The 27,819-nt window shown below is 37.1% G+C and overlaps 1 protein-coding gene across 1 annotated transcript in view; it reads right to left on the reverse strand.

Moving 5' to 3' along the window:
- Window positions 1-25,774, reverse strand: part of fam171a1 (family with sequence similarity 171 member A1) — a 30,483-nt gene extending 4,709 nt beyond the window's left edge. Inside the window, exons 1-8 of the mRNA XM_038269393.1 lie at window positions 25,411-25,774; window positions 13,280-13,507; window positions 12,563-12,655; window positions 8,097-8,255; window positions 7,321-7,497; window positions 1,501-1,617; window positions 1,306-1,420; window positions 728-845 (exon numbers count right to left, since the gene is read on the reverse strand). Of these exons, the coding sequence (XP_038125321.1) occupies window positions 728-845; window positions 1,306-1,420; window positions 1,501-1,617; window positions 7,321-7,497; window positions 8,097-8,255; window positions 12,563-12,655; window positions 13,280-13,507; window positions 25,411-25,510 (1,107 nt within the window). The 5' untranslated portion in view covers window positions 25,511-25,774. The remainder of the gene's footprint in view (window positions 1-727; window positions 846-1,305; window positions 1,421-1,500; window positions 1,618-7,320; window positions 7,498-8,096; window positions 8,256-12,562; window positions 12,656-13,279; window positions 13,508-25,410) is intronic.
- Between the last annotated feature and the right edge of the window lie 2,045 nt (window positions 25,775-27,819).

Below are 27,819 nucleotides of genomic sequence, written 5' to 3' on the forward strand. Positions count from 1 at the left end.
AACAATTTTATGTCTGAATATGATTTTTTTTACTTTGTTTGAAAAAATACAAGAACTATTGACTTAAAAAAAAAAAAAGTCACTTTGATGTTTCATGCATTTTGGTCTTAACTCTTCCACACTTATGTGAGTGTCTCCCTCTTTTTTGGCTTTGGTTGTAACCAATCACAATGTAATTAGTTGATATGTTTGTGCTATGCCCAGCGTTTTATATTCATGTTAATCTTGTTTAGTCACTAATAATGCTTTCAAGAAAGAAATAAATTAAAACAGTTGGATCTGATATCAGTTTAAACTACCAGAGTCTAGGTTTGACTGAAACCTGACTGATTGAATTCAACTACTGCAGACTTTCACTGACTTGGAATCAGTGGTAAAAAGACAAAACAAAAAAAACAGGCAGAGTAGTTCGCCTCCATCTTTAGACACACTTTGACATGCAGGACAGAGATGAGTCCCCTTTATAAGATGCCTAAGCCAACTCGAAAAGCACTCTGAGAGCGCAGACCTCCACCAGGCAGTGAACTTCCCCTGATATTGTGATTTAAACCTATAGCTAAAACTCACACATGATCTGAATCTTTTCTGAATTTAAGTGAATTGTTCCTTGGCATTAAGCAAATCTCTGGTAAAAATGACAGACAGACAAAACACACACAAAAACTCTCCTAAAAACATAAGTGGGCGGAGGAAATAAAGAGCCGCTGTCTGAGAAGGAGAGACAGACCTCATTGCTGATGAGGTTCATGTGGGACATGGAGGTTGCTTGATCCTTCTTAGTGTTGTCAAGACCAGTGGAAAGAGTGAACTTTCGATGAGACCCTCGAGGCTTTAAACAGCGACGCCTGCTCAACACAGAGATACAGCAGAGCTCATGAGAACAGCACTGGGGAAAAAACTGCATAAATAAAATAAAGAACAACTAAGTCTTTGAATAGACAGCCATGTTTCTCACAAATGATAGTGAGCAACCAGAATGCCTCCTGTTGGCCAGTAAACACAGATGCATTGAATGATCCATACAAGGGATAACCAAGTGCCATCCCAAACAGCTTTGTGAAAATCATGTGAAGGTGTTTTTAGAGGGGCAATATCCCTCTACTCGTCTAAGCTTAACTTCCTATTTTAATACATGATGTGTGAGTTTGCATGGCACACCCACATAAAAGCAAAATGTTTTCGGGTTTTTTTTTTTTTGCATATACTGCTTGTAATTTTTTTTTTAGTTCATGCATTATATTAATCCAAGGATTCTCAATTCAACAAGTGAGAGATAAGGTTGTGAAATGTTCCCATTTTACCCACCGACAGTAGTACAAGAGCAGGCCCAGCAGGGACAGCAAAATAAAAGCCATGCCTCCAAGTATGGCCAACAGGAACACAGTATGGTAACTGCTGAAGTCCCTGGTCACCATCACACCTGGAAGACAGACAATAAAAAATAGCTCCTAAAATCAAAAACAACTAAAAACAACATTATATTTTGTATAGATGTTTTACCCGAGTGCAGAGGAGACATGACAGCCATCCAATACCCAAGCTGGGGAGCATAGTATTTCAGAATCAGCTGGTTTCCCACCCTCTGTACGTGGCCTAGGCTGCCGTCAATCCAGGCCCCTACATGAGCAAAACCACATTTTTAGAAAAAGAATTTTTTTTCTAAAAAAAAGAACAAAGAATGTCAGAAAATAACTGCAGAGGGAATTGGCGACAAAGTGAAAACAACATGATCTGCAGCAAGTCCCGCCTGACTCCCTAACCGGGTAAAGACAAAGGAGAACTGTTGTAACCTTGTTCAAAAGTCACCACTACTTCTCCGCTACTTTAAGTTTTAGATTATAAAGTTGGAAATGGGCAAAACTATTGAATTTCAAACAGCCTTGTGAACTTGAGATCAGTTGTTGCCTTGCAAAATAGAAAAAAACAAAAAAACTTTTCACCTTTTTTCACAGCATTTGTCCAACCTTCTTTTTAAAAAAAAAGAAAAGAAAAAAATAATAATTTTCCCTGCCCTCAGGTTATATTACGTCAAAATATTAGTGAATAACACTCAGTTGTTGTGACGTTGTATATTTAGTTTAAACTAATTCACATAATTGCCTTATTTTATATTTTTATGCTGTATTTTATTCTTTTACCATGTTTTATTATTTTTAGCTAGGTTCAGAACTTTTTTTTTTAGCTGTAGCTGTTTTAAAGCACTCTACACATAAAGATGATGAATAATGTGATGTGTAAAGATAACGTAAGGCTGCGCCAGTAGGCAGTGCCTGCTGGAGCTTCAGCATCAAAATGTTTCTGGAACTGTTGAAAAAACTTCCACACTGTTTACATTTGATCACTGCTGTACTTTATGGAATAAAGATTCATTTACTGTCTGAAAGCTGTACTGAAGAAATTTTGTTTTGTATATTATCTGTACATGCAAAATTACAATAAAAGTTTTCTAAGTCTACGTTAAATAATGATTATTATTTCTAATCTGATTGTTAACCAACGCAGAATAGAAGTGTCTGCCAGAGCAGAGAATAACTCTAAAAAGGAACAAGTTTGGTCACCAAACCTTTGTCAAAAATTTTTTTTTTGAATAGCCATTCAAAATAAATTAATTTCAAACTTTAATTAAATCATTATGGCAACTTGCTTTTTGTAATACTGACTTTTTTTCCACAGATAATTGGCACAGAGGAGCCAGAATATCTCAGGAATTACAGCTGTTCAACCCAACAGTATATTAGAATTATACTTCTTAACTTCACTTTGCATTTTGCAAAACTAGGCAGCCTTAGCCAAGCATGAAGGATTGCCATCAATGCAATAAGCTGCTATGGATTAAAAAACTTTAAACCAATGTGACTTTTATGATCTGGTTGAGTCTTCTCTGTGAAGGGCCTTGAGATGATATGTGTTATGAATTGGTCCTAAAGTGATAAACTGAACTGAACTGAAAACCTAGTCTGATGAATAATAGTATGGAGATATAGGAAATGGGTCTTTTTACTTGTTTTCTGTTGTAACATAGTCTTATATAAAAAAAAAAAAATGACTACGAGTAATTGTTCCTTTAAGGAAGTCTGTTTACCTTTCTGAGAAAGGAAAAGTTTGCTTATCTGATCCAGCGTTACACTTCACACGAGATCTTTCAAATACTGGTTCTCTCCACTTGTTTTGGGGCTGAAAAGTCAGATCTTCCCAGCTGGACTGAGACAGTGGAATAAAATTCAAAATTCAATCGCTGGACTCTACTGATGCTTTAATAAAGCAACTTGAAATATTCTTTTTAAACAAGCCATTTCAAGAGCTGTTATAAATAACTGAATGTTGCTTCCAACTAAATGTATCCAAAGCAATTTTTTTGAGAAATGTGCCATGCTTACAAAATAAATCCACTAACATTATTTATATTTGACTTAGATTTTAAAGTTTTACTTCTTTAGCTCCAAGAGGCTGCAATATCCAAGCCCCCACAAGGAGGCAGCCTGCAAATACCAGCAGAGCACTGAGGAAAATCACTGAGAACAACTGCATGTCATTACAATAAAACCACTAAAACAGCAAAAGGCACTGATTTATTGGTTTACACTTAGAGGTAACATTCGATGTGGCCGTTGCACTTCTGACCCTATGTGTTTCAGGGCTAATGGAGGATTCCGTTTCTATATTTACACAAACGTAAACAAAAAGTACTCAGGAACTGGCATGGACATTAAAATAAGGAAACTTGAAAGGAAGCGGATGAGTTTTAGAGGGCATAAACCATACAATAAAGGTCAGGGGGGTGAAAATAAACGTGCCAACCCGAGGAAACAAGGTGGATTGACTAAAGGAATGGAATGAGAGATAAGAGAAATGAAAGACAGGATGAAAGAAATGAGAGAGGCTTGTGTGACTCAGCTATTCTCCCTCACTGTGTTCAGGCCTGCTCGAATTCACCGAGGTCCTGTCTGAACTATTTTTCCACTGGGGGACTCGTCAGCATTCGGCTGACCCGTTTAATGGTGACATTTAGTAACTCTGTTCCCACGCTTCCACACAAAGCAGCACTGGAATAAGTAAAATCCTGACCGCTAAAGCTTTGCAAACATTTAGAATGTAAACAACCCCTGCACATTCGCTGTCCCTTTCAAATCGCTCATGCAAAGTCAACACAGCCGGACAGAGATAGTAGCCGGTCGGTCACAAGGGAGCTGCTCCTATTTGCATCAACTCCCCTTTAAGATGAAGGTGTGTCTGTTTGCAGACCGCAGACGCACACAGAGGCAGCAGGTGAACTTGATCTGTTTGTATATAACATCATTTTTGCTCCATGCCAGCTTGACATCCAACAATACAGCAGCTCATCAGTTATACAAGACAAACAGGTTTTGTGTGGGTCGTCCATGTGGGTAATACATAAACAAAACCGCTTCCTTTGTCTGACAGCTTTCATGATACCCCGAAAGCAGTAATGGATTTCAAAATTCCCTCACTGTTGGATGGCATTTATCCTCAGGGTAAGAAGAATTCATACCCCTATATTTCAAGACACCCAAAGTCCAGAAGGGAAATTTATTCAGAGGTGAGTTTACTGGTATGTCTTTTAGTTGATAGGTTGCTAAGAAACGAGATGTGTAGCCAGGAGAGGGGTCTGGGTTTCTGTTGTGGAAATACTCATCAATTTAGGCGTGTGTTTGTCTTCTTAAGGCTCCAATCAAAGCATTCTCAATAAGCCTTGGATGCTGATACCTAAAGTACTTTCAAGATCTGGATTCAAAGGCTCTAAGAAGCTCTGTAGAACCCTGTGATCGTGTTCTACCATGTTTGAAAGTGACCTTAAAAGATTAAACAGTAACTTGTATGGACCCAGTTTAAAAATGCAAGACAATATAAACAAAAAAAAAAAGAAAAAAAGAAAGAACTAAGGATATGGGCGTGAAGTGAAAGGCCTCCAAAACCTTTCACAACTGTAACATTTTGTCACAGTACAACCACTCTAACATATTAAAAAAATGCAAGTTGTTTTTAACCAAAATAAAATGTCAACATTTTTTTACATTAAAAGTATAGAGGATGATCTTCTTTTCCCGGGTGGCTCATCGAAACAAGCGGTACTCCTAATTTAGAAGAGGGCGGGTCTTCTAAAATATTTGTAAAAATGCTCCACAATACTTTTAAATACTTAATATTTTGAACAACCTCGAAAAAGTTATTTTCCTCTATTGCCCTGTTTTTTCCTCAAGCCTAATCTCTTGTTTTCCTCACCTTCTTGAAATAAAACCCTACAACAGTATGATGCTGCCACCACCATTTCTCACAGGATGGATAGTGTGTTTGGGGGGATGTGCACTGTGCTCTCACCACCACAGCATTTTACAAATTCTAAGTAAAATTGTTTTTATAAAAAAAAAAAAAAAAACAATATCTGGCAGTGCATCACTCATTGCATTGGTAAGAGGATCAAACTGATGGTGCACTTACAGCTAGTTGCATCAATGTTATGTTACCAATACTGTTAGGATTTCCTGTTAAACGACTCAAATACCACTAAGACTTGATTAAATAATGCTGCACATCTTCACACACCAGAGACAAGTTGGTCCAAAAGACTGTTTTTTTTTTTGTCCCGCACTGGTGGAGCACAAACACAACGAGAGTCAGAAGAGGTCAGGAAACGTGAGCCCAATGTGGCTACAGAGGAATGTTTTGCAAAGTAAAAGGCTTGGGTAACTTCACTTATGATCCCTTCATTGTCTTTCAAAGCTGCCTGTCCAGGAGAAACTGGGTGTGTCAAACAGTAGAGACATTTTCTGGAAATAAATCAGAAGCTATGCAGGGGCTTTAAGCTTTTTACAACCCAACACTGCCAAGCTTTTTGCTATTGTTTAGTTTAGCTTGAGATTTACCAGAGCTTCAGGAGATTATGCATTCATGGTGCAAACTTGCGAGATCTAAAAGTACTTTGATTTGCAGATTAATGTGGAACTGGGTCTGGGTATTATATGAGTTTATGAATCAAGTTATTCATTCTTCACTCTGACCTGAATGACTGAACAGAAACACCATGCACGTGGTTTTTAATGACACTCATACTGTGGTCATTTAGATAATTTATGCAGCTCCTTTAATCATCATTTGACTTTTTCACAGTTACTCTGTTGTCCTGCAAACTTGAGCTGGATCCCATTTATCACTGATTCTACACCGATGCAATTTTACTGGCAATTTATTTAATGGCACATTTGGCCCTGATTAGTTCAATTTGTAGAGTTTAATCATATGTTTGATTTTTATTAACTATTAGACAATATAATACTATTAGACAATATTATATAAATTATTGACAAAACCAAAAACTATAAGAAAGAACATGACAATGTTTTTACCCCTCAAGCAACACAACAATAATGAATTAAAGTAGTGATGCATTATCCAGAAGAGACTAATTTACCCATTACATTTGAAGATATATTTACATATCTGACAGAGGAAGAACACATATTTATAAAGGTTAGTTTTCTTTTAGTATGTTAACAAAGTCAATTCACTTAGAAAACATAAAAAAAAAAAAAAAAAAAAAAAACTTGGATTAATTGGGATCTGCTCTGAGACCTGATAAAATGCAGCATCTATTTTTCCACAAAGATAAACCTTTTTTTTTTTTAATTGTCAAGTTTTTATAACATTTTGAGCTGTTTTACAATTTGTACGTCTAAAATCACAACTAGACGATCAAATATTCAGAAATAATCTATCACAAACATTAAGCTCAAAGTTTTTTTTATGTGTTAATTCTCAGCTACTTTCATGCTGGGAAACTATTAAAATGTGCAAAACAACTCTTAAACATTGATCTGTTTTGTCCCAGAGAGGTAGACCTGACTGGTCAATTTTAGACTTCCTTTTAAATGTTGACCCAACTACCATAACATCTAATTTGGTTGATCAAAAAAGGGTAGATATATGTGCCTGGAGTATAGTTTACCTATGTGTTAATTAAATAAATCTGCTGGTATGAGTATTCAGTAAATGTGGGCCCTTTTAGCATTCCGACGTCATACATGAATAAAAATTAGCATTAGATTATAAAACCCTTAGACTTTCAGACAGTCTCTCTTGACATCTTAAATTTAAAGTGAACTTGATACCTTTTAGGGTTTATATTATTTTGTAATAATCAGACATATTAAGTCTTAATGTTTCTTGTTTAAATCTGGAATCATTTTTTTAAATAAGTGCCACTGTAATTGAGAGACATTATACTTTTTGATTTTGATAACAGTCATAAATATATTTGACCTTACGGTCCTATATTTCCTTTTACTCTACTTATTTTCTACTCACCTAAGCGAGGATCAAACCTCACAGCAGTGAGGTGATCATTTTCCTTCAAGTTGCTATCAGGCGGCAGGGGAAGGGAGAAGGTGATTGGTCCGTTCACCTGCAGATCTGTTCCATCGCTGGCAAACAGATGTACAGAGATGGCTGCTACAGGGGTCAGCTCAAACTTCTTCTCTGTGCCTGTGAGGATCCATACAAGAGAAGGTAAGAGAAAAATGGTGCAAAAAGGAGAGTGAACGGGAGTAAGGTAACAGTGCAAGGCGGGGGGGTGGAGACAGAGGAGAAAGCACAGTTGTAACAAAACAATAAAAACAAACAGCTAAGATAAAGGAGAGCCAATGAGCCAGACAGGAAACAAAGCACAGAAAAACAGGAAAGAAGGAAACAAGGGTAAAAACTTGGAGACAAGATGTTGAGCGTCACAAAGGGAAAACATGCAAATGCTGCCTGAAGGAAAACATATAAAACAGAGAAATGTGGAGAGCTGCTAAAGCTTACGGAAGACTGGGGACATACACAATTATAGCAAATATGAAGCTGTGGAAGAGACTCCCTGACAGCATGCGGCCATGGGGTTTGTGTTAGAGCAGAGAGCACAAAGGAGTTATTGTGTTTCAGTAGATAAAACAGAAAAGCCTCCAGAGGTAGTCGATGTACCACTACTGACACACCGACTCCCCGGTCCCTTACTACAGCTTTATGCTGCTTGCAGCTGTGATTTCTGTTGCAAAAATGCCTTCTTTAGCCACTCTGTTCTGGACCTTTAGTGTGACCCTGACCTGTACTGTTGCCGCCCAGAATCTGCAGATGAGGAAAGTGCTGGATGTGTGACGAGGAGCTCGCCACAGTGAGCAGAGCAGTCAGGTTTGTGAAGGATGTGTTGGCGGGAAGAGTGAGAGCTCTGCGCAGAAACTGAATGCTGGGCTGGGCTCCTAAACCTTTAAAAGGGAAAAGCAGGTCAGAGAGCAAGGGACGTTTATTTCCATTTAAGTACTTTTTGAATCAACCCGCAAATATAATATTTTAAAGCTTGAGGAAAGTTGATGGTTAAGACTGAGAAATCAATAAACCATAGTCAAGTGTCTCCAATTTCCCCAAATATTATTTCCACGGTGAACAACAAAATGATGCACAGAAAAGTTGGCTGATGACAGAAATCTAGGGCTGTAACAAACAATTATTTATTAAAATAAATTTTATCAATTATTGTGATGTTTAATCGAGTAATCAGACAAAAAAATTCCACATTCTACAGATCGTTCCCTTTTTGCTTAAGCGTCTTCAAAGAGTGATAGTGATACAGGATAAAATACACATAATTTATTTTTTTTTTTTTATAAAAAAAAAAAAAAAACCTAGCTCTGCAGTGCAAATGGTTGCAGCTGGGATTTTTGTTGTAAAAATGCCTTCTTTAGCCACTCTGTTCTGGACCTTTAGTGTGACCCTGACCTGTACTGTTGCCGCCCAGAATCTGCAGATGAGATTATTTATTAAAATAAATTTTATCAATTATTGTGATGTTTAATCGAGTAATCAGACAAAAAAAATTCCACATTCTACAGATCGTTCCCTTTTTGCTTAAGCGTCTTCAAAGAGTGATAGTGATACAGGATAAAATACACATAATTTATTTCTTTTTTTTTTATAAAAACAAAAACCTAGCTCTGCAGTGCAAATGGTTATAAACAGGAAGGTTCACAAAGGTTCTTTGTATATTTGTTCAGTTTTTTTTTTTTTTTGCTTTAAAACACACAGATCTACTTAAATAAACAAACCTTTTCTACGTGCCAGATTTTTAGAGAACCAGAGAACTTACACTTTCTATTCAATTGGTTCTTTGAAAACTAAGAGAAGGCTGCCCGCTTAAAGAAATAAAGCAAAAGGAGCAGCTGGTTATATAAAAGGAATTACTTTTACATAGCAACAGATTTCCTTTTTTTATTTGAATTTTAAAACAGGAAAATATTCAAAGTTATCAGGTCAGATGTATTGTGGTCCAGCCAAGCAGATTTCTCAGTAAAGCTATGCTTTCGTGTACATCTTATGCTGTTCTGTGGAGAATGGGCTACACAAATTTAATAGCGAAACAGCTAAAATGACTTTTTCTCGTAATTTGTATTTTTTAAATATTGTTTTGTTAAACAAAATTGATGGCTGAAGTTATTTACAGTATACAGAATATGGGCTTATGAGCCACATCTGGCGCGGAGGATGCTGGTAGCCTTAAAACACACTACTGATTTAAAAAATACAAATGTTCAAACTCAAGGCCCAATAACATATTGAAGGTTTTTGTTCCTAAAAATTATCTAAAACTCAGCATATCAAACATATTCACCCATTTGCAATCTTAAACTGTGTCAAATAAGAGGGAAAAAAAACTTCCAAAGCCTTCTGGGACACCAGCAGGGGAAGAGATATGCAAAAAGTACAAGATAATAAAGGTCCCCCCCCCCCCCCATGTTTCTGCAAAATGCATCATGTTTTTCATGTCATTACTTTAACCCTACCTTTCAAGTTTTGGTTCAGTTGTGAGTTTTGCACATGGAGACCAGCTCACAGATTCATGCTTCCTTTTTTTTACCCTCTAGAAGCGCTTAAACACCAACCGGCCAGTGAGGGGCATATGAGATGGCATACACAGTCAAAAACACTCCTGACACATTGAATTAAGACCAACCACTATTATGAACGTTGACAAGTAAAGTCCTAAGTAGGTAAAATACACACTTGAAAGATTTTTTTTTTCAAGAAAATCAAAAACAGGTATGAAAGAAAGTTATGGGAGATTGGTTTGCACCTGTTTAGAATTCAAAATGTTGCACTATTTTTTCCAGCATGTTATACGAAGCATCTTTGTTTTCCTCATCTTGGCCTAATGCTTTTTTTATATATTCACTCAGTCATATTTAATGGAAGTGATTCAGGATCGATGCCTTAAAGATAATGCAGACGCCGGCCTTTTCCCTGAACCATCCTGACGCCTTCTTTTGCCATTTCCCTGCAAATTGAACAGTTCCCGACCGCAAATCTGCTGCTTGCCTATACATTTTATGTTTAAAGTAATAATAAGAAAAAAGAGCATGTATCCAGACTTGGCCAGGTGATGTCATTGTGGTCCGACTGTGTTCAGAGCACATTCCTTAGCAATGAGACAGACCTAGCAGCCTGCAAGTGTTCCCAGTTTGACTCTTTCTGGGAGTAGAAGGTCCACTTTCATGTTTTAAAACTTGCTCTTAACAGCAAAGTTTAAAAGGCATTTCTTTGTGTTGCCCGTTTTCTTTTCCCTCCACTTTTTCCCTCATCTCATCTGTTCCTCCCTCTGTTGGACTCTTCACTGCCCATCCCCCTTTCTACCATCTACCACCCACCCTCCCCAAACTGCTCCACCCACCTCCAACAACACATAACACGATTCTTCCTCTCCTCTTTTATTACCTTTATTTGTGCCACACGCCAAGCTTTATTACTCCCCAAGGTGCTGCTACGCCGACACAAAACACTGACACAAAGAGCTGGAAACAGAGCTGGACCACACTTCAGCGTGGTCCCCAGCCTCATGGTTTTTAGGAGGTCTACATCTTAATGGAGCCTGCTGAATATATCCGTCATTTTTTTCTCTCTCTCGCCGTCAGAGACAAAAAGAATGAATTACAAGCCGGCTGGTTACAAATACACAAAAGAGCCAGCAGACAAAGAAACTGAATCAATTCAAATTACTATGACAGCCTTGTCTAATGCAATTACTTCTGAACAAAAAGGGCTAAACTACAAAGACACAATTATGACTCGTCATTGCAAATTGGATTTCTACTTCTAATATTTAAAATATCCATCCACTTTTATTTATAAGAAAGTAGGAGAGAAACTACTTAATGTATTGTTAAAATACTTAAAACCTAAAAAATATGTTCAACGGTGAGTTGCTGACATATTTATGAGTGATTCTTAAATCTAAATTTTTTGGCAGTTTAGTTTTATGGTAGTCTAAAGCAAACAATAAATTACAGGGGAGTGGGAAGATTGTTGGAAAAAAGCTGGTCAAATCTAAAGTTGCACAAGATACTGTAATGTGCTGGATTAACAAAGGCCTGGGTGCAGATCGGGTTTACTGGCCTTTTCATGGAATCAGCTGTGGTTAGATTGCAGAGATGAGCCCTTCTTTAGGTTGCCTCCAGTCAGTCATATTCAACCACACCAGCTTCAGCTGGCCACAAACAACGATAATGTTTCAAACATAATGATGTCAGCTTGTAGAACCGTTGATCTACATCTCACTGGGTGGCTCAGTCCAGTCATTTTCTTATGCAAAAGCAATATGGTGCAAAAATAATAACAAATATTTAATCAACCTTTAGTCCTTTATTTTCATTAATCATTTTTTTCCTGCTGATTAACTTTGTAGTTGCCTGTTTGGCAGAACATGTTTCACTGAATGGAAATAGACTATGAACTATACAAACCCTGTTCTTGACAGATTTCCTTCATTTCATTTCATTTATTGTTTATTTGAAAGGGGACAGTGTACATTAATCAACATTAAAACAATGGAAATATACCAGAGTTAGCTAAGGAGTGCTAATTTTCATCGGTAGTCCCCCAGCCAGGTATAAAAAAGGCAACCTTAAAAATAAACACAAGTATAAAATCACAAATGTGACAAATGTGTATGTACTTTTCCACATCTATCAGATTCAATATTGAAGAGAAGCTGAAAGCTCAAAGGTATTTTTGGATAAAACGAGCAGTAAAGCTTCCCAGTTATCTACCCCAAAAAAAGTTTAAACTAACATCATGTGGCGGAAATTTCCTTTAAGCTGCCAACTTTTTCCAAGTATATTAATAAAGCAGTAAAAGCAAATGGCAGGGTCCCAAAATAACTGGTATTGGTCAAAAGTCTGGCAGTTGCAATAATCAGCAGATAAAAAAAGCCTCTTACTTTACTTCTAAACACCTCACTGAAAACAGATACCAACTTGGATTATTCTCTCAACAGAAAGAGACTTGTTATCAGCTTGAACTGGTTTAGCAAAGGTTTGCTGATCAGAAAAGATCAGATGTAGATTCTGGTGAGGATGAATGTAGGCTAACAAGCTGAAAATTAAGCCAATTTTGGTCACCAATTTCTGAGTGCATCTCTAAAAGCTGGGAGCTGCAAGTGTGAAGTCCTAAATTTCTAACAGAATCGTTAGGACAGTGAACATGTTTGACTCAAAAAACAGTTAAAGACACAGGACTTTTTTACCTTGTTGACTTGACTTAATCTCAACAACATCATCATACACCATTAGGGTAGCAGCACGTTCTGGAAGGAGATCCAGACTGATGGAGGAAAACACTAAAAAAAAAAGGAAGCAGAACAACATGCAGTTGTGTTAAAACTTAGAATATATTCACTGTCTGATGAACAAACAGCAAACTACCTGGACAATTTACTGATCATTATCAGATATTACAAGTCATTAATGTAGCTTTCTACATTTTTAATAGCCCAGCTTTCATCCTGTGTGCAGCAGGACAGACGCCTGACCCAGCAAACTGTACCGCTTTCCACTTCCCTTCCTTCCTTTCACTCCTTCATTGTTCAGAGCTGGTAAGCGTGATAATCCAATTGGCTGCCGTTCTGTTGGCTTGTAATAACCTTCCCCCAAATAAACCCCCTAAAGTCACACTGACACACACAGAGCAGCACAGGCTCCTGGGATTCACTACGAGTGTGTGTGTGCTTACTGAAAGGGCTTAGGAAGACCCCTTGCTGGGTTTTGGCATCTGATATAATAAATTAGTAATGAAGCACTCCACTCATCATAAGCTCACACACCTGACACACACAAGCAGTTTATTTCACGCACAAACTAGTAGAAGTGAAACATAATGAACAGATCCGTTTCTGTGGGGAGAGTTCATTGTCATTTCATGCATTTGCCTTATAAATATCTCTCACTTGTGCACATCTACCTACCCGGTAATTTGGACGGAGTCCAGGGAACCGAGTTTGGCACATATCCCTGTTTGGTTGCGGTGACAACAAGCGGTGTCCCAAGGCTGTAAGGGAACTGCAAGTAGGTGTTGCCATCACTTGATGAGGTTTCCGTGGCTACAGAAGTGTGATTGGCGAAGAGCTGCACGGTGGCTCCAAACAGGGGCTGCTGAGTGCTAGCGTCGCTCAGGTGGACCTTCAGAGTCACATCTGCGAACAGACCAACAAACAGTGTGGTAAGATTATAGCTTTAATTGCGCCTTGCAGCGTATAAAATCTTAATCACAGTGGAAACGGGTGAAAAACACAGTGGTGTTATAATTAAAGCCATCTAAAATACCAGCATGTCATTATCTAGGCTTAGTTTTTGTGCCAGGCGTTTGGCCTCTAATCCACATCCCAGTCTGACCATTTTCTGGGTCCGAGCCAGTGGCACTTCCCCTCCAACACAATGGATCGTTTCCGTCTCTCAAAGAAGCCTTGGACCCGATAGAAAAACACAATCGCCATTATAAACAGCCCTAATGGATAATGGAAGTATGGAGTAGATCACTGTGGCAGTGTAAAGCCTCCATTAATGTTAACATATAAATAGACCTTATTCTATCATTTAAAACTTAAGCTTAATACTTTGCTCTGCAGCAACACAACATAGAGGGCTGATTGCCTAACAAATGTCTACTCTGTAGAGTGATTAAATAATCCAAATGATTTAAATGTCAAAGAAATAAAACGTGTTGGATTATCATATAATTATATTATTATTATATAAGTGTGATGGGAAAAAAAGGAAAGATTTCCTCTTTCTGGATGTTGTGATGTTTGTTAGCTGCCCCACAATTTTAGCAAATTTTGAACTTCGAGCATCTATAAACTACTGGAAGACTATAATCAAAGAAAGTGATGAAAACACCAGATCATTTTCACATTCTATTACGGTAAAACAATATCTATATATATCGTTTCTTGTTTTTAAACATAAACCTAACAACCTTGAAGAATGCAAAATGTAAAACTAAAATGAAAATAGTATCAATTCATTAAGTTAGTTTTACCTATTTAACAGATAAAGTAGTACACTTTGACTTTCATTAGAGTATTCTGCTCTATAAGACACTTTTGCAGATAAGAATGCTGTAAAAACAGGTTGGGTTTAAACTTTATTTTAGCTCAAGATTCTATATTTATTTCCCCCTCAAAAGTATTGTTTTACTCATTAAAATCTAATTGAGAAGCAGATGTTAACACACTGTAACACACTGAAGATAATCCTTTATCATCTAATAAAACAACTACCAGAATTCACTGTTTAGCCACAAGGGAAGATGAGGTTTTTAAATTATATATCTTCGAGAATAATGACTGAATTTTTCTCTACTAACTGGTTTCGCTCTAATTGAGGAAGTTAAAAAATACTTTGTAATTAATCATAATTCTTTGCTCTAATCTAGAGGGACCCTGTGCCTTAACATAACAATTGCCACAGAACTGAAAATAATACCAAAATCAAATGTAAAGTTTTTTTTTTTAGGTTATGTTAAAACTTTGATTTATTCTATTGGGATTTTATGAGTTGAAAACACAAATTATTGCACTGTGAAGGGGGAAAATAACCATACATTACTTTTCCTTTTTTTCTTCTTCATTTTTGAGAAAACTGTAAAGAGTGGTGTGCATTCGTCTTCAGCCTTGTTTGCTCTCTAAAAAAGCAACTAATTAACTTCATTAATCACTATATTAGTAAATACATTCCACCTGTATATAATGTAACTTAAAAATTATTGTCAGTATGATTCTGGTTGTTTAGAGAAGGTCACAGAGGTTTGTTAGAAAGCATTAGCAAATAAATGCCTCATAAAAAAAAAAAAAAGGTGAGGTATCCTAAGATTTTAAAATCTATCACATCTAGGGCTGCAACTAACGATTATTTTGCAAATTGAATAATACCGGTAGTAGTCGGATTCCTAAAAGAACACTTTTTACGAAATCAAACCAGGTAAAACTAAAACTTTTCCACTTTAGGAGTTCTGGATAGAGCATTTTGACAGATGAAAAATATTTTTTGTTATTTTAAATGCAAAATGTTCATATATTTCTTTTAAATTTTGGTATAATTACTGCTATAAGTGGTTTGCTCTGTCAGCTAAAGGCACGTGTTAGAGTCTCTATACTCTAAAACCATACATTCAATTAATAAATATGATGATAACTTCAATAATTGATTAATTATGATTAATCCGATTGTTTCAGCCCTAATCACTGTATTTTTAAAATAGAGCTGTATAGGAGTGGGTACTGATTTTAGCCGAATGAATTCTCTCATATTTTAAGTTCCATATTTTCCTAATATAAAGCACTAGTATAAACTGATAGATTAGGCAAAGATGGCAAACATCAGAAGTGCAGTCAATGTGCCCATGGTAACTCTGGAGGACCTACAGAGATCCACAGCTCAATTGGAAATATCTGTTGACATCTTGGAGTTGCAGTTTAAACACTATGCTTGCAGAAAACTACCACCACCAACAACTGATTGTGAAACATGGTGGCAGTAGCATTAGGATATGGGGATGTTTCTATAAGAAGGGGCATGGAAGAATATGGATGGTTTAAAATACAGAAGAATACTGGAAGAAACATGTCAGAAGCTGAAAAAAATAAATAAAAACTAGAAACTACGCCACAGATTCACCTTTTAGAAGATAGAGACCCTAAACATAGAGCCAGGGCTAATATTGAACCATACCATAAATAAACCACTTCTGAACCAAACCATAAATATTTGATTGGCTTGCACAGTTCAAGTCTATTTCTTGTTAAAAATGATGCAGTACTAAGGCAAAGTTTGATACATTTTATAAGAGCAATTAGCAGAACTTGCCATTTCTAGTTCTACAATGCAGGTACACACCAAAGGAAATTAAATTAATTTAAAAAAAAAAAGCCAAAGGTCCATTTATGCCCACAAACAGGGGATATGATAAAAACAACCATGAAGAAAAACACTGTAAACACACAATGCCACAGATTTCTGGTCCTCTTTACAGACAAGACAGCCAGAACCCTGTCTGACCCATGGTGACCCCTCACTTACAGCTAAAAGGTTTCTCCACTGCTCCGTCTCCACTAAACTGTGCTTGGACTGCTTCTTGAAAACCCCACCCTAAGTGAAACGCATACCTATCCTATCCTTGACTAGACACATTACCCTCCCCCCACTGAGGGATCTCCTGGTCAGGGGGAATCCACTCGGTCGGCATGAAGAGGAGAGTTCAGCCACAGTGCAGGCTCCACCTAACAGTAGTTATCTGCCTGGGATAAATGGGTGGAAGGTAACTGGTGCTTAGTGCAAAGCCAGATTTGGCAGAACAGAGACTCAGTCCTACACTAAACCAACCATTATCCTGCAGCTTGAGTTCTGCTTCAATCTACTTCAATCTATCCCTTCCACTGCAATGCAAGCAGCCCCCCCCCCCCCCCTTTAAAAAACTGAACTGTTCATTGCCTTTTATGACCTCATGTCCTGTCCCACTCCCACAGATATGCTGCTAGGGGTACCAGCTGTGTTCATTTAAAAAAGAAATACTCCTCTGGGAGGGTTGGGCCTAAATCGCAAGAACAAATCCAACAGCCTCCTCCCAGTGCTCATCCAATAAGTCACTACAGAGGTGACATCATGGTTAAACAAGCTAGGAGTCCATGTTCCTTGCTCTAACAAACGTGAGAGGAGGAGGTGATCGGTCTGTTCCGACCCAAGACCCCATATTTCAAACGAGGATCTTAACTCACAGACGTCCTCCAATGTGTGTATGAAAACTAAAGGCATCAAGGCTTTTAATTTAACCAACACCATCTCTGATTAATGATTACCAAAGACAACAGCAAACACAGCTGGGTGATTCTCTGTTTAAAAGAAAGCTGATTCAATGAGAGCAAAATGAGGAGAAAAAAAACTAAAATCAATCTGCAGGTTTACAAATGTAAGGTTTTTGGAGAGCCACTTCTAACTGGGGCTATAAAGAGCTCAGAATGGCTGATATGGGTAGCCTCCACTGGGTTTCTGTCTGTGTGAAATACCTAAATGTTCTTCCAAATAAGGGGAGGAAAGTCAATAGCTTTTTTGCACACTATACATAATGGTGCAGAAAGCAGAAACACTAGAACTCAACAAGCTCATATCTTTTCTGTTGCTAAAAGTTTTATCAATATACATTATTTGATATACAGTATTAGACCATTTTAGTTATATTTTTACAATAAATTAAGTTCTAAAAAAAATTAAACAAAATCAGTTCAAGCTGCAAGCTGTTGCATGTCGGCTGCATTTCAGTTTAATTCATTACACAAATGCAGCGAACAGCAGACTCAAGTGATCAGGATCTGATTTCAGTGTGATCAGCCAACCAGAAATTTCAAAGTCAAACCCAACTTCTTATGGGCAAAGAGGTTGAAAACAATCTTTTGTTGTTTTCAACCTCTCTGTTTAATTAAAATTAAGCTGTAAGCCCCCAAAAACTATCCACAATGTGTCAAGATATATCTTTGATTCATTTGGGCTGCATCAGAGAACCAAACTTTCTGCTGATAACAGGAAGGCTGAACATATTGAACAGAGTATAGAAAAGCTGCAGTTTTGTTTTAGACTTTAATTTAACTGTCATGAAATGTGGCTCTACAGTTAACTAGGGAAAGCATTTATTGTCCAAGAAAATTAACACGATTAAATAGAAAACTAAAACATTTGTTTCCAATAGGAAATTAGGCCTGCTTTTCTCAAAAGACAATCAAATATGTTTAATACACTTGCTGACCAGCTTCATGGATGTTACAACTAGTAAAAGAGCCTCTGCACTCTTTATATGGTTTATAATAGTTGACCACTGACAACTGGAAGGGTAGGAAACAAAAATATATTTCTTTTCTCTTATGCATCCTCTTCTATAGCATTTCTTTCAGAGAAAAGCATAATAGGCTAAAAAGACTCACAGATAAACAACCTTACCATAGCCTTAATACAGTCAACAGAATATTATCGGTTGCTTTTATAAACCTCAAACAAATATAAAATCATATCTTTTAATAGATCTTTAAAATTCTCAGACAACCAACTGCAAAATCAAAATCTAAAACAAAGCGGCATATGTTAAGAAAAATAACCTTTTTAATCACAAATTGCTTGAAAAGTTTTAAATATAATCAGTAAAAGAAAACCACTTTTCCCCATATATTGTAATGAACTGTAATGCGAAAGACTGGCAATTCATCTAAATTAGAAGCACATGTTTAATTATGAAACCATCCAACAGTCATGTGACGAGACGGGAAAGCAGAGGAAACCTTTCACTGTGGATTCTCTCCTGTTTTTCTAAAGATTCTCTGAGGTCCAAGTAATATTTTGCATTAGAATGATCAAATCTAATATTTGAGCATAATGAATCCTTGTTGTTTAGAAAGAAGGAAAACTAAACCAAGATTTCAGGAGGTTAGAATGAACTGTCTTATATTTAGGCTTAGACAAAATTTACCTAAAACTAAATCAAAATATATTTCTTTATTATAATATAATTTCAATATCTATATAAACAAAATAAAAGTCTCAGGACTGCCAGGAATACCCGCAAAAGATGCCTGAACAAACATAGGAAAAATAACTTGCCAAGTTTGTTAAACTCCTCCAATATGACATTCTAAAAACTATTTGCTCTACAGAGGCAAAACAGCGTTTTTATTTTAATTTACTTATTTATTTTTTGATAATAGAGTTGCCATTGGTGCCTAAATTGAGCTGGATATCAGTCGCTTTAGAGTATCCACAAAATCCACTTTGAATATCACACTTCAATTGAGCTTGAACTTGCAACCAGAGGTAAATTCAGGAAAATAGGCAACAAGCATAAGACGTATCCGTGCTGAACCACTGAGGTTTCAGTGTGCTCATAAAATGATTTTTTTATACGTAGAGGGTAAAAATAAAGAAGGCTATTTAGGCCAATATATTTTTCAGTAAACGTATATCTCTTAAAAAAACAAAAAAACCAACACATAACCATATAAAACTATAGAATCCGGATCGTCAGTCTGTGACAAATGCTGTAATCTTAGACTTTAATGTATAGTGAAAAATCAGAAGGTTATTGACTAAAATTGTATTGTCATATAGATGCTCAGATCTATTAAGGAAAAAAAAATTAAAAGCTGTGGAAATTAGGGTTCAACAATAGTGTTGGTTTTGCTTGCTACCTATGGCAAATTGTTTCATTTGCTTTTTATTTATTTTAAGTGATAGTGTAATTGACCTCTTTTTCTTCATATTTTTATTTTGTACACATCTCTTTACCAGTTTTGTGGGGAAAAGTAAATAAAATGGAACCAGCCGTCTATTCTTACAATATAACTTGACTGCCTTTTTAATTATAATAATGTGCTGTATGAAAATCAAAGAGCTGGACTTTACAGCTTGAGTCTAAAATTCTCAGTCCAACACATCTACATCAAATAGTCTCCGCAGAGACCTGCTAAAAGCCAAGCTCTTGGAGCTAAGACACTAGAGCTGCAAAAATAAAAATTAAAACATACATTATCATTACACTATCAGCATGTGCAATATTCAGATCAGGAGAAACCAGTTTGAGTGAAATAATTGTTATTTAATACATTTCAATTGTTATGCATTTTCAATGTGAATGCTATTTTGAGCATTTTTATTGCTAATGTAATATTTAACCAGTAGCACAAAGTCTTAAGGCCAATACTGACCCCATGTCTGACTGCAAACTAGTATTCACAGGAGTAATGAGGTTTTATTTGTGCTTCGAAGTTGAAATATCAACCTTCAGTGTGAGAATTATAAGATCATTGCGACCCGATGACTTCTGCAGTAAAGGTGGATGCTTCTCACATTAACAAGAGTTAAACTTTCGCATTTTAACTGTTTGTAGCTGTTCTTTATTAAGCATGTAGCATAAAGTCAGTCATTGAGGTGCTACTAGTATTTATTAGACAAGATGTTTCAATGCTGATTAAATGCACAGAATACCACCATGACAAGCTTTGTTATAGGTGTTACAGTGCGCTACAGTTTGGAGAATTTAAGAATATTCTGTTACTTCAATAAGCCTTATTTTTTTATGAGATACATAAACAATTTGCTTCCATCAAGCACTGCATTTTGTTTCATCTCTTTTTAGCTTTTTCTTTCAGTTTATTGCTCATTTTGTTGTGTAATCAAAAGCTTGCCCTTTATAATTCACAAGCAACAGGCTATGTTATGCAAGAAAAACAAAAATCTGAACATCTTCATAACAAACAGCCAGTGAGAGATAAAATTTGTGCCAGACAAGCTTGTTTCCTTAAATCAACAGAATTCTCCGCAAAAAGCACTTTAAACGTAGATCTAATACTCTGGTTAGTTTCTCAAAGATAACCAGTCTCGCATTTGTCTTACATTTTCAGGCAAAGTAATTAAAAACAGATGTCTGCGTGTAAAAAAAACAAAACAAAAGAAAAGAAAAATAGTAGGGGCAGCATCGTTTGCCAGCATTGGTCACAGTTGGCAATGCAAAACATACACAAATTCATGGTTTATATAAGGTAGAGAGCCAAGCCATCAAAGGTGTCAGGTCCAGACTACTATTTTTATTCCTATGGATTTAAAGGTAACGTCAGCCTCATCAACTCAGCAGGGGAGGAGGTAATTGGGTTACATCATTAGAATAGAGAGCAAATGGACTCTTCCGTTCCCGTCAAAACACAGTAAGCCTCTCCTCTTAGGCTAAAAGGTCAATGGCCTAATCTCTGACTACAGCTCTCTTAATGGTCTGACGTATCGTCCTAAAGCTAAGCTAGTGTCTTCAAACAAGCATAATCTGATCCAAAAATCCCATTTTGTTAGACAGCAGCAGTTTGATACAGTTTTCTGCTTTGGAAAATGTTTTTATATTAAAGGATGCAGCACCATGCCTTCTCTGGGCAGCAGTATTGTAAATGAGATCTATATCTGCGGGCTGAAGGTCTGTCTGGCTCCACTCGGCCATTGTGCTTGCAGGATACATCAGAATGAATCCCTGGTATCGACCTGATCAAGCTCTCTCCTTTGAGACACCCAAAAAGGTCAGTCTGAGACAAAACGAACACCAGAGGAGGACACAGATCTGAGCTGAGATTAAAAGATTTACAATCTGTAAAATGATCATGGATTTGATCCTAAAATTGTTCAACTGTTGCTTAAAGAAAACCTGTTTCCATTTAAGGCTTATTTATAGTAAACATGACTGTATGTGTACGTTTATGATCCCCTATGTAAAAACAAGTGAGGAGAACGGACAAATGTAGGCCAGCCATCCGTGTAAGTGAACAGAGACAACAGCAACATGAGTCTGTGATGATAAATAAAAGCGATGGCTAAAACAGATATGGATTTGTGTAAATAGCTCCTATGACAGGGCAGTTTTGAAGTTGGCGACTGAATTTGATGCAAATAGATAACTAGGCTTTATAGCTGCTTTACATCTTTGTCAGCCTGTGCATTGTGAGGTGAAAGTTTACCATAACAGAAGTGTTTACTGTACAAACCAGCCGAAGAGAACATGGTCATGTTCACTCAACACATCCTCTATGAGAATGTGGTACTCTAAACTTCACTTCATTGCATTTCATAATCATTTTTAATATTTCCATATTCCCACAAAGTTACTGGGTGAATGAATTAGAATTTAAGTTTAACAGGCAAAAAACTCATTATTTAGGAGCTGCAAACATCCACACTCAGACATTTTGTTTTAAGAAACGTGCTACAAAAAAATAAATTTAAAAATGTATACCTTAAAAGTATTATATACATTCCCTAAACTCAAACACATCCTCATGCCTTTATTAAACAAAAAGATTTATTTAGGAACAAATATAATTTAGCAGTCAGCTGCTAAAAGTAAAACACTCAGCAGACAGACAAATATCCTTAATCACGAAAAAGATATATCCGTTTTATTTTAACCATTACATGATAAGGTTGAGCTGTAGAAAAAAATGAAAATATTTCAGTTTTAAAATGTTGGACCTAAATGCTATGAATATGGCTGAATATATAACTTGTTCTCTAATGTCACTTTCCCGTTTTTTTTTTTGTTTTTTTTTTACGTCCAGACATAAAATTTTAACTAAAAAAAAGAAATTAAGTCTACTAGAAATAGAGATGTCCTGATCTGATGTCAAAGGCATAGAGGATGATCTTTTATTTCCGGCTGGATCATCTAAATAAATTGTTCCCCCTAATTGTCAATGATTCTGGTGATATGTTTATGTAAGGCCGTCCTACGTGCTCGTCCCTTTTGGGTATCTTTTTAGGCTTGTATATGTGGTGAGCTATGGTTTCAGTCAGTGAGTCATTGAAGCTCACTTTTCTCAGCATGGTTCTCTGAAAATAGCTGAGGGTCGTAAGAGAAAAAGAGTCTACGAAGTGTACGAGGAGAAAAGAAAGGCCTCAGAAGAGGAAAATATGCCGGAATGCTTTGTGCAGAGAGCTCTCCTCGCAAAGCATTATGGGATTTGCTGTCACAGCGGCCTGCTGTCGGGTACTAATAACAAAGATGGTGCAGGTGGAGGAGGAGTTACATGACCAATGGAAGAAAAAGCAGTGATGATCTGTCCGAACGGCAAGTTAACTGAGTAAAGTCCACTATATAGTACCCTCTTTATATAAGAACACAGTAAGCCTGTATGAGCTATGAGAACAGTAACTTTTAAAAAGTTGGGTCTATTATAGAGAGAGGCGGGTCTATTATATTTTTGAAAATACTAAATCATATATTTAAATACTGAATATTTTAAAACCTCCAACAAGTTATTTTGCTGTTTTTATTTCAAGCCAACTCTCTCTAGTTTCCCTCTCCTTGTTTAGATTAAAAAAAAACAGAGCGTGATGCTGCCACCACCATTTCTCACAGGATGGATAGTGTTTGGGTTTTTCTTTAAAGTGAAGAAGGCAGGTCTTTTAAAAAATGCGCTAAAATCCTCCACAATACCGTTAATACCGGATATCGGTCCGATATTAGCCAAAAAAGCTAAAGTCGGATGTTATTGGCCGGCATCTAAAATCTGATATTTTCATGCCGATGGAAACAGTAAATATCTGTTACTCATTGGATAATTTTACATGGGTTAGTTGTTGTCATACCTTTTGTTGTTGACTTTCGTTCCCTGTTTTAGTAAGATTACTTGATCAAGCCTTTTTCTAACATTCTAAACAATAAAATAAGTAATAAAAGAAGGTATGATTCATGGCAATATCAGTTTTCCATTGACATTACTTATTTTTATCAATAATCATTCTGCAAAAAAATATATTTACAAGTAAAAATCTCTACATAAATTGATTATTTAATAGGTTTTTATTAAAATAGTTATTTATCTATGATTTCACTGAAGACTCCTAGATGACTTGCAGAAACAATTTTCTCCTTACCCCATATAACACATAATCTAGTTCTGAAAAGAGCATGAATTATGTACTTATCTTGAATTTCATCATATTTATGTGCATAATTAACCACAGTATCTTTGTTGTCAAGTAAATGTTAATAAAAATTAAAATGGTTTGAATATTCTACTTGAGAGTACTACTGCTGCCACTGTCTGTATTACGCAAGGCGTACACTGTACGATTTTCCAGTTGTGCGAGAATTTTTCAATCGGGACAACTTTCAGCCTAATCAGGCGTTGTGTAGTGTACAGGGGGTAACGAGGGGGATCTGCCTCTCACGACCACCTCCCGATCAGGAATCGTCGGGAGAAAATTAAACATGTTTGATTTTCTCCCGACCGCCGTGGGCAAATCGCTCAGTATGAATGCGCAAACAAGGATTCTTCTTTTTCTTCTTCCTCTCAGATGTGAATACAGAAGCAATAAGTGAAATAGAGTTCTTTCTGTAAAATTAACAGGCCGTAGTAACCACGTCTGCTCAGCCATGTCTTTGTCCAAATATGTCGTAGCCTTTTCTTCTTAGGGCTTTCAGATCACAACATTGCACAAATTGCCAAGGCAGCGTGTTTCACTCTAGACAGCTTAATATTCCCCTTCTATTTGTTTGGCTTCCGGATAGACGAGTCAGAGCAGCTCCATCTCACTGCGGAGCCGAGTACGACGTGGTCGCCTGTGTAGGTGTTGCGATGAACGCAGAGATGTCCCCGCCCCTTCTGCAGACACTCTACTGCACCTCTCCCGAATTGTAGGTGACCGCAGACAGTGCCGCAGACAGGAGGGCGGCTTGTACTGTTTTTATGACCGCAGCTAGAGGAGCGAGGTGCGTGAGAACACTGGGACCCTTTTTCCACCTGGATCCCAGCTCTTTTTCGCCGTCATGTACCTCCGTTGTCGGACAAACTTGTCCCCACTACCTCTCCGCCTCGGTCGTATCTAGACCCACAGCGTAAAGCGGAGACTACCCTTAAAATTGAGCATAAATCAAAAATGTCTGGTCAACCTAACAGCGACACACTGCTGCGGGGAGTATAACCAGCCCTTTAGTCGTACAGTGTGAGCAGTAGCTGCGTGCAACGATTTAAAAAATATTTGCACAGTGTACACCAGGGTTTAGAGGGAAAAAGTGGTAGGGGTATGGCCAACAATTGACTTAGGGTGGTCATGGCCACCCCTGGCCCCCCATCTAGCTCCACCCCTGAGTAAGGGGGGGTTCTTCTATACAGGCAATAGAAACACATAATTAGCTCTAAAACATATTAACTTTAAAACCAAAAGAAATAAAGTGCACAACAAGTTCACCAAACACACTTATTAAAAAAAAAAAAAAAAAAAAATCAAAGCAAACTTAAAAGACACATTAGAACACCTGGAGTCGCCCTTAAACTGTCCCCGTGTTTAAAGTCTTCAAAATTAAACTCCTGTAGGTTAGCGTGAAATAAAGGTGGTTCATTGCTGTCTTAAATAATGCGTTTATTCGCCATTTAAGAGAATGAAGTTATTGTTTTTAAGGCATTTTCAGCTAACATGCTAACGTTAGCTTATGTGGATCCCACCTCAGCATCTAGCGGCACAGTTAGCCTGCCAGGCGGTCAGCTAGCCTTCCTATCTGAGCATTAAATTAACTTTGCTTTTTTACCTTGCGTCGCTGTGCCTTCCGCTGATGCTTTGGAGATAAGGTATGCCAAAAGGCAGAGTACAGTGGCAGCGGTTCGACTCCTCCAGTCCACAGCCCACATCGTTGCAGATGTTTGTATCAAAGCAAACGGCTCAAAGAAACAAAGTATAAAGCAAACGTGTGGAGTTTAAAAACTCACTCCTGGCAAACAGCTGCGTTTTTTCCCAGAAGAATGGGATACCCCATGTTTCTGTGGTATCAGCAGCCCTGATTTTATGTAATGGGGAGTTGTGGTTCATCTGCTCCGTCGTGCATCCCAAACCCTTTTTTTTTTTTCTATTGACGGGCCGGGGTCAGGGAGGAAGACGGCCCCATTCCTCTGAGCCTCATGCCCCAGAACAGCACCAACAGGCGGCTTGCTCCACGCTCAGCCCCGCTTAATATCTGTGGAGATCTGTCGCCATCTTGTGGTGAAAATGGTGCATATCTCCGCAATATCATAACAGAATTGATATTTCCTGTCTAATAAAACTTTGAATGGCCTTCCTGTGGTGGTAGATTTGTTTATTGTTCAATAAAAAAATATATTTTCAAAAAAATAAAATAACTTCAACAATAAAACTTTTCAATCAAAGGAAAAAAGTATGTGAATGCAAAAATATAGACCATCAAAAAATACATTTGAACAAAATTTTTCTTTGAATTATTATTTTTTTTCATCGAAGTAAAGTTTTTTATTTGGATAACAAAGAAACAAATCAACCTTCATACCTTCCATCTTTATTTTCATTTTACTGTGTTGACCTTTCTTTTTAGCAGCTCTAATAGAGTCATATAATAATGGGAGATATTTTTTTCACTTTATATATTATTTCCTTCTATTATAGTAGAGATAATAGTATATAATAGTAGAGAGAAATATATTTGAAACAATATAGGGATTATTAATTTTTGTTCCACCAGGAAATTTAAGAAGTTTAAAAGAAGAACAAATACCAGCTTATTTTTTTCAACGACCTACCCAGAAAAACATCAACTAAGGAGAAATAGCCTCTGTAGCAATAAAAATGTCTATTAATAAAAAAAAAAAAACATATGACTGCCTCATTAAATTCATGTTACCATGTTTCTGGTCAAAATATAGCACCAAAATTATAGTAAAAATTATGTTAAATAGCAGAGAGATGATTCTATTCTAGAATAGCATTGCTTAGATTAGTATCTGTCACTTTTTGAGTTTTCAGTTACATTTTGACTTATGTTTTGTGATTCCTTCATTTCCATTTTGTTTTCTGGTTGTATTTGAGTTCTGTATTTCTTGTTTACCCTCTGTTGCCTTCTTGTGTCAATCTCCTTCACCTAGTTCCCTTCTAGATTCTTCTGTCCACACCTGCTTACAATCTGTTGATTACCCCAGTCTTTGATCTGTTTGACATATATACTCCTCCGTTACAGTTTTCTGGTTCCTCGTTGTTACTTTCTCCCTCATGTGTGTTTTCCCTGAGGTCTCCTGGATTTCAGTATTTTTGTATTTAGTTTGGGGACTTTTGCTTCTGTTGACAGTATCAGTATAGTTAGGCCATGCACTTGTAAGGTTTATTCTTTATACATCATGTGCATTGTTACTTTGTTACCAGATAGAGAGAGTACTGTAAATGGCCTTCCTTCACATTGTGGATGTCACTTTGTGTAGGTGGGTCATCTAAATAGGACAGCTTTCTTGTCTTTTAAGGACACACAGGATATGAGCATGGATGGCGTGTCAGTTTCTGATACTGACAGCTAAGCATCCACCTGGTGCAACACATAGACTCATGAGCTATAAGAAGCAGGAGTTGACCTTGTTCTGGGCTCAATCTTTGCCAGACGCTCGCGGACATGACTTGATTTGAGCCCACAGCTGTGCAAGCTCCAAGCATTTTTCCCTGTCCTGTAACGACCTGATCTGGAATAAACTCTTACTTTTTTTACTCCTGTTTTTAGTCTTTTTTACATGAGTTTACCCAGTTTGAGTTAAGAGTAGTAAATAACTTGCTCCCAGGAAAATAACCGGAGGGGAAGTCCCGAGGTGCAACTGTCATGGTTGGTTTAGGGATTAAACCCACATGCAGAACGCCACTGGAGACGGATAAAAAGTTCAGAGTTTATTGAAAGCTTTCACAAATAATAACATGGACTGGATTCAGGAAACTGGTCCGGGCAGGATTCTCTGGCGTCTGCAGAGACGGATAGTTTGATTAGCCAGTTAAACAGGTGAACTGTTGAGTTTCAGATGTTTCTGGAAATACCTTGAAGAGGTTCAGGCTTTCTCCTTTGAGAGAGGGAACCGGTTGGGTCCAGAGACTGTTGGTTCAGCAGAGTGCTCAGCAGCGTCTAGCTTCTGACTTTCCAGTGACAGACCTTGGTTTAGCTGATTAGCTCTTTCCCTGA

Source organism: Cyprinodon tularosa, unplaced genomic scaffold (assembly GCF_016077235.1).
Source record: "Cyprinodon tularosa strain WSP-4 unplaced genomic scaffold, ASM1607723v1 ctg1195, whole genome shotgun sequence".
Classification (NCBI taxonomy): Eukaryota; Metazoa; Chordata; class Actinopteri; order Cyprinodontiformes; family Cyprinodontidae; genus Cyprinodon; species Cyprinodon tularosa.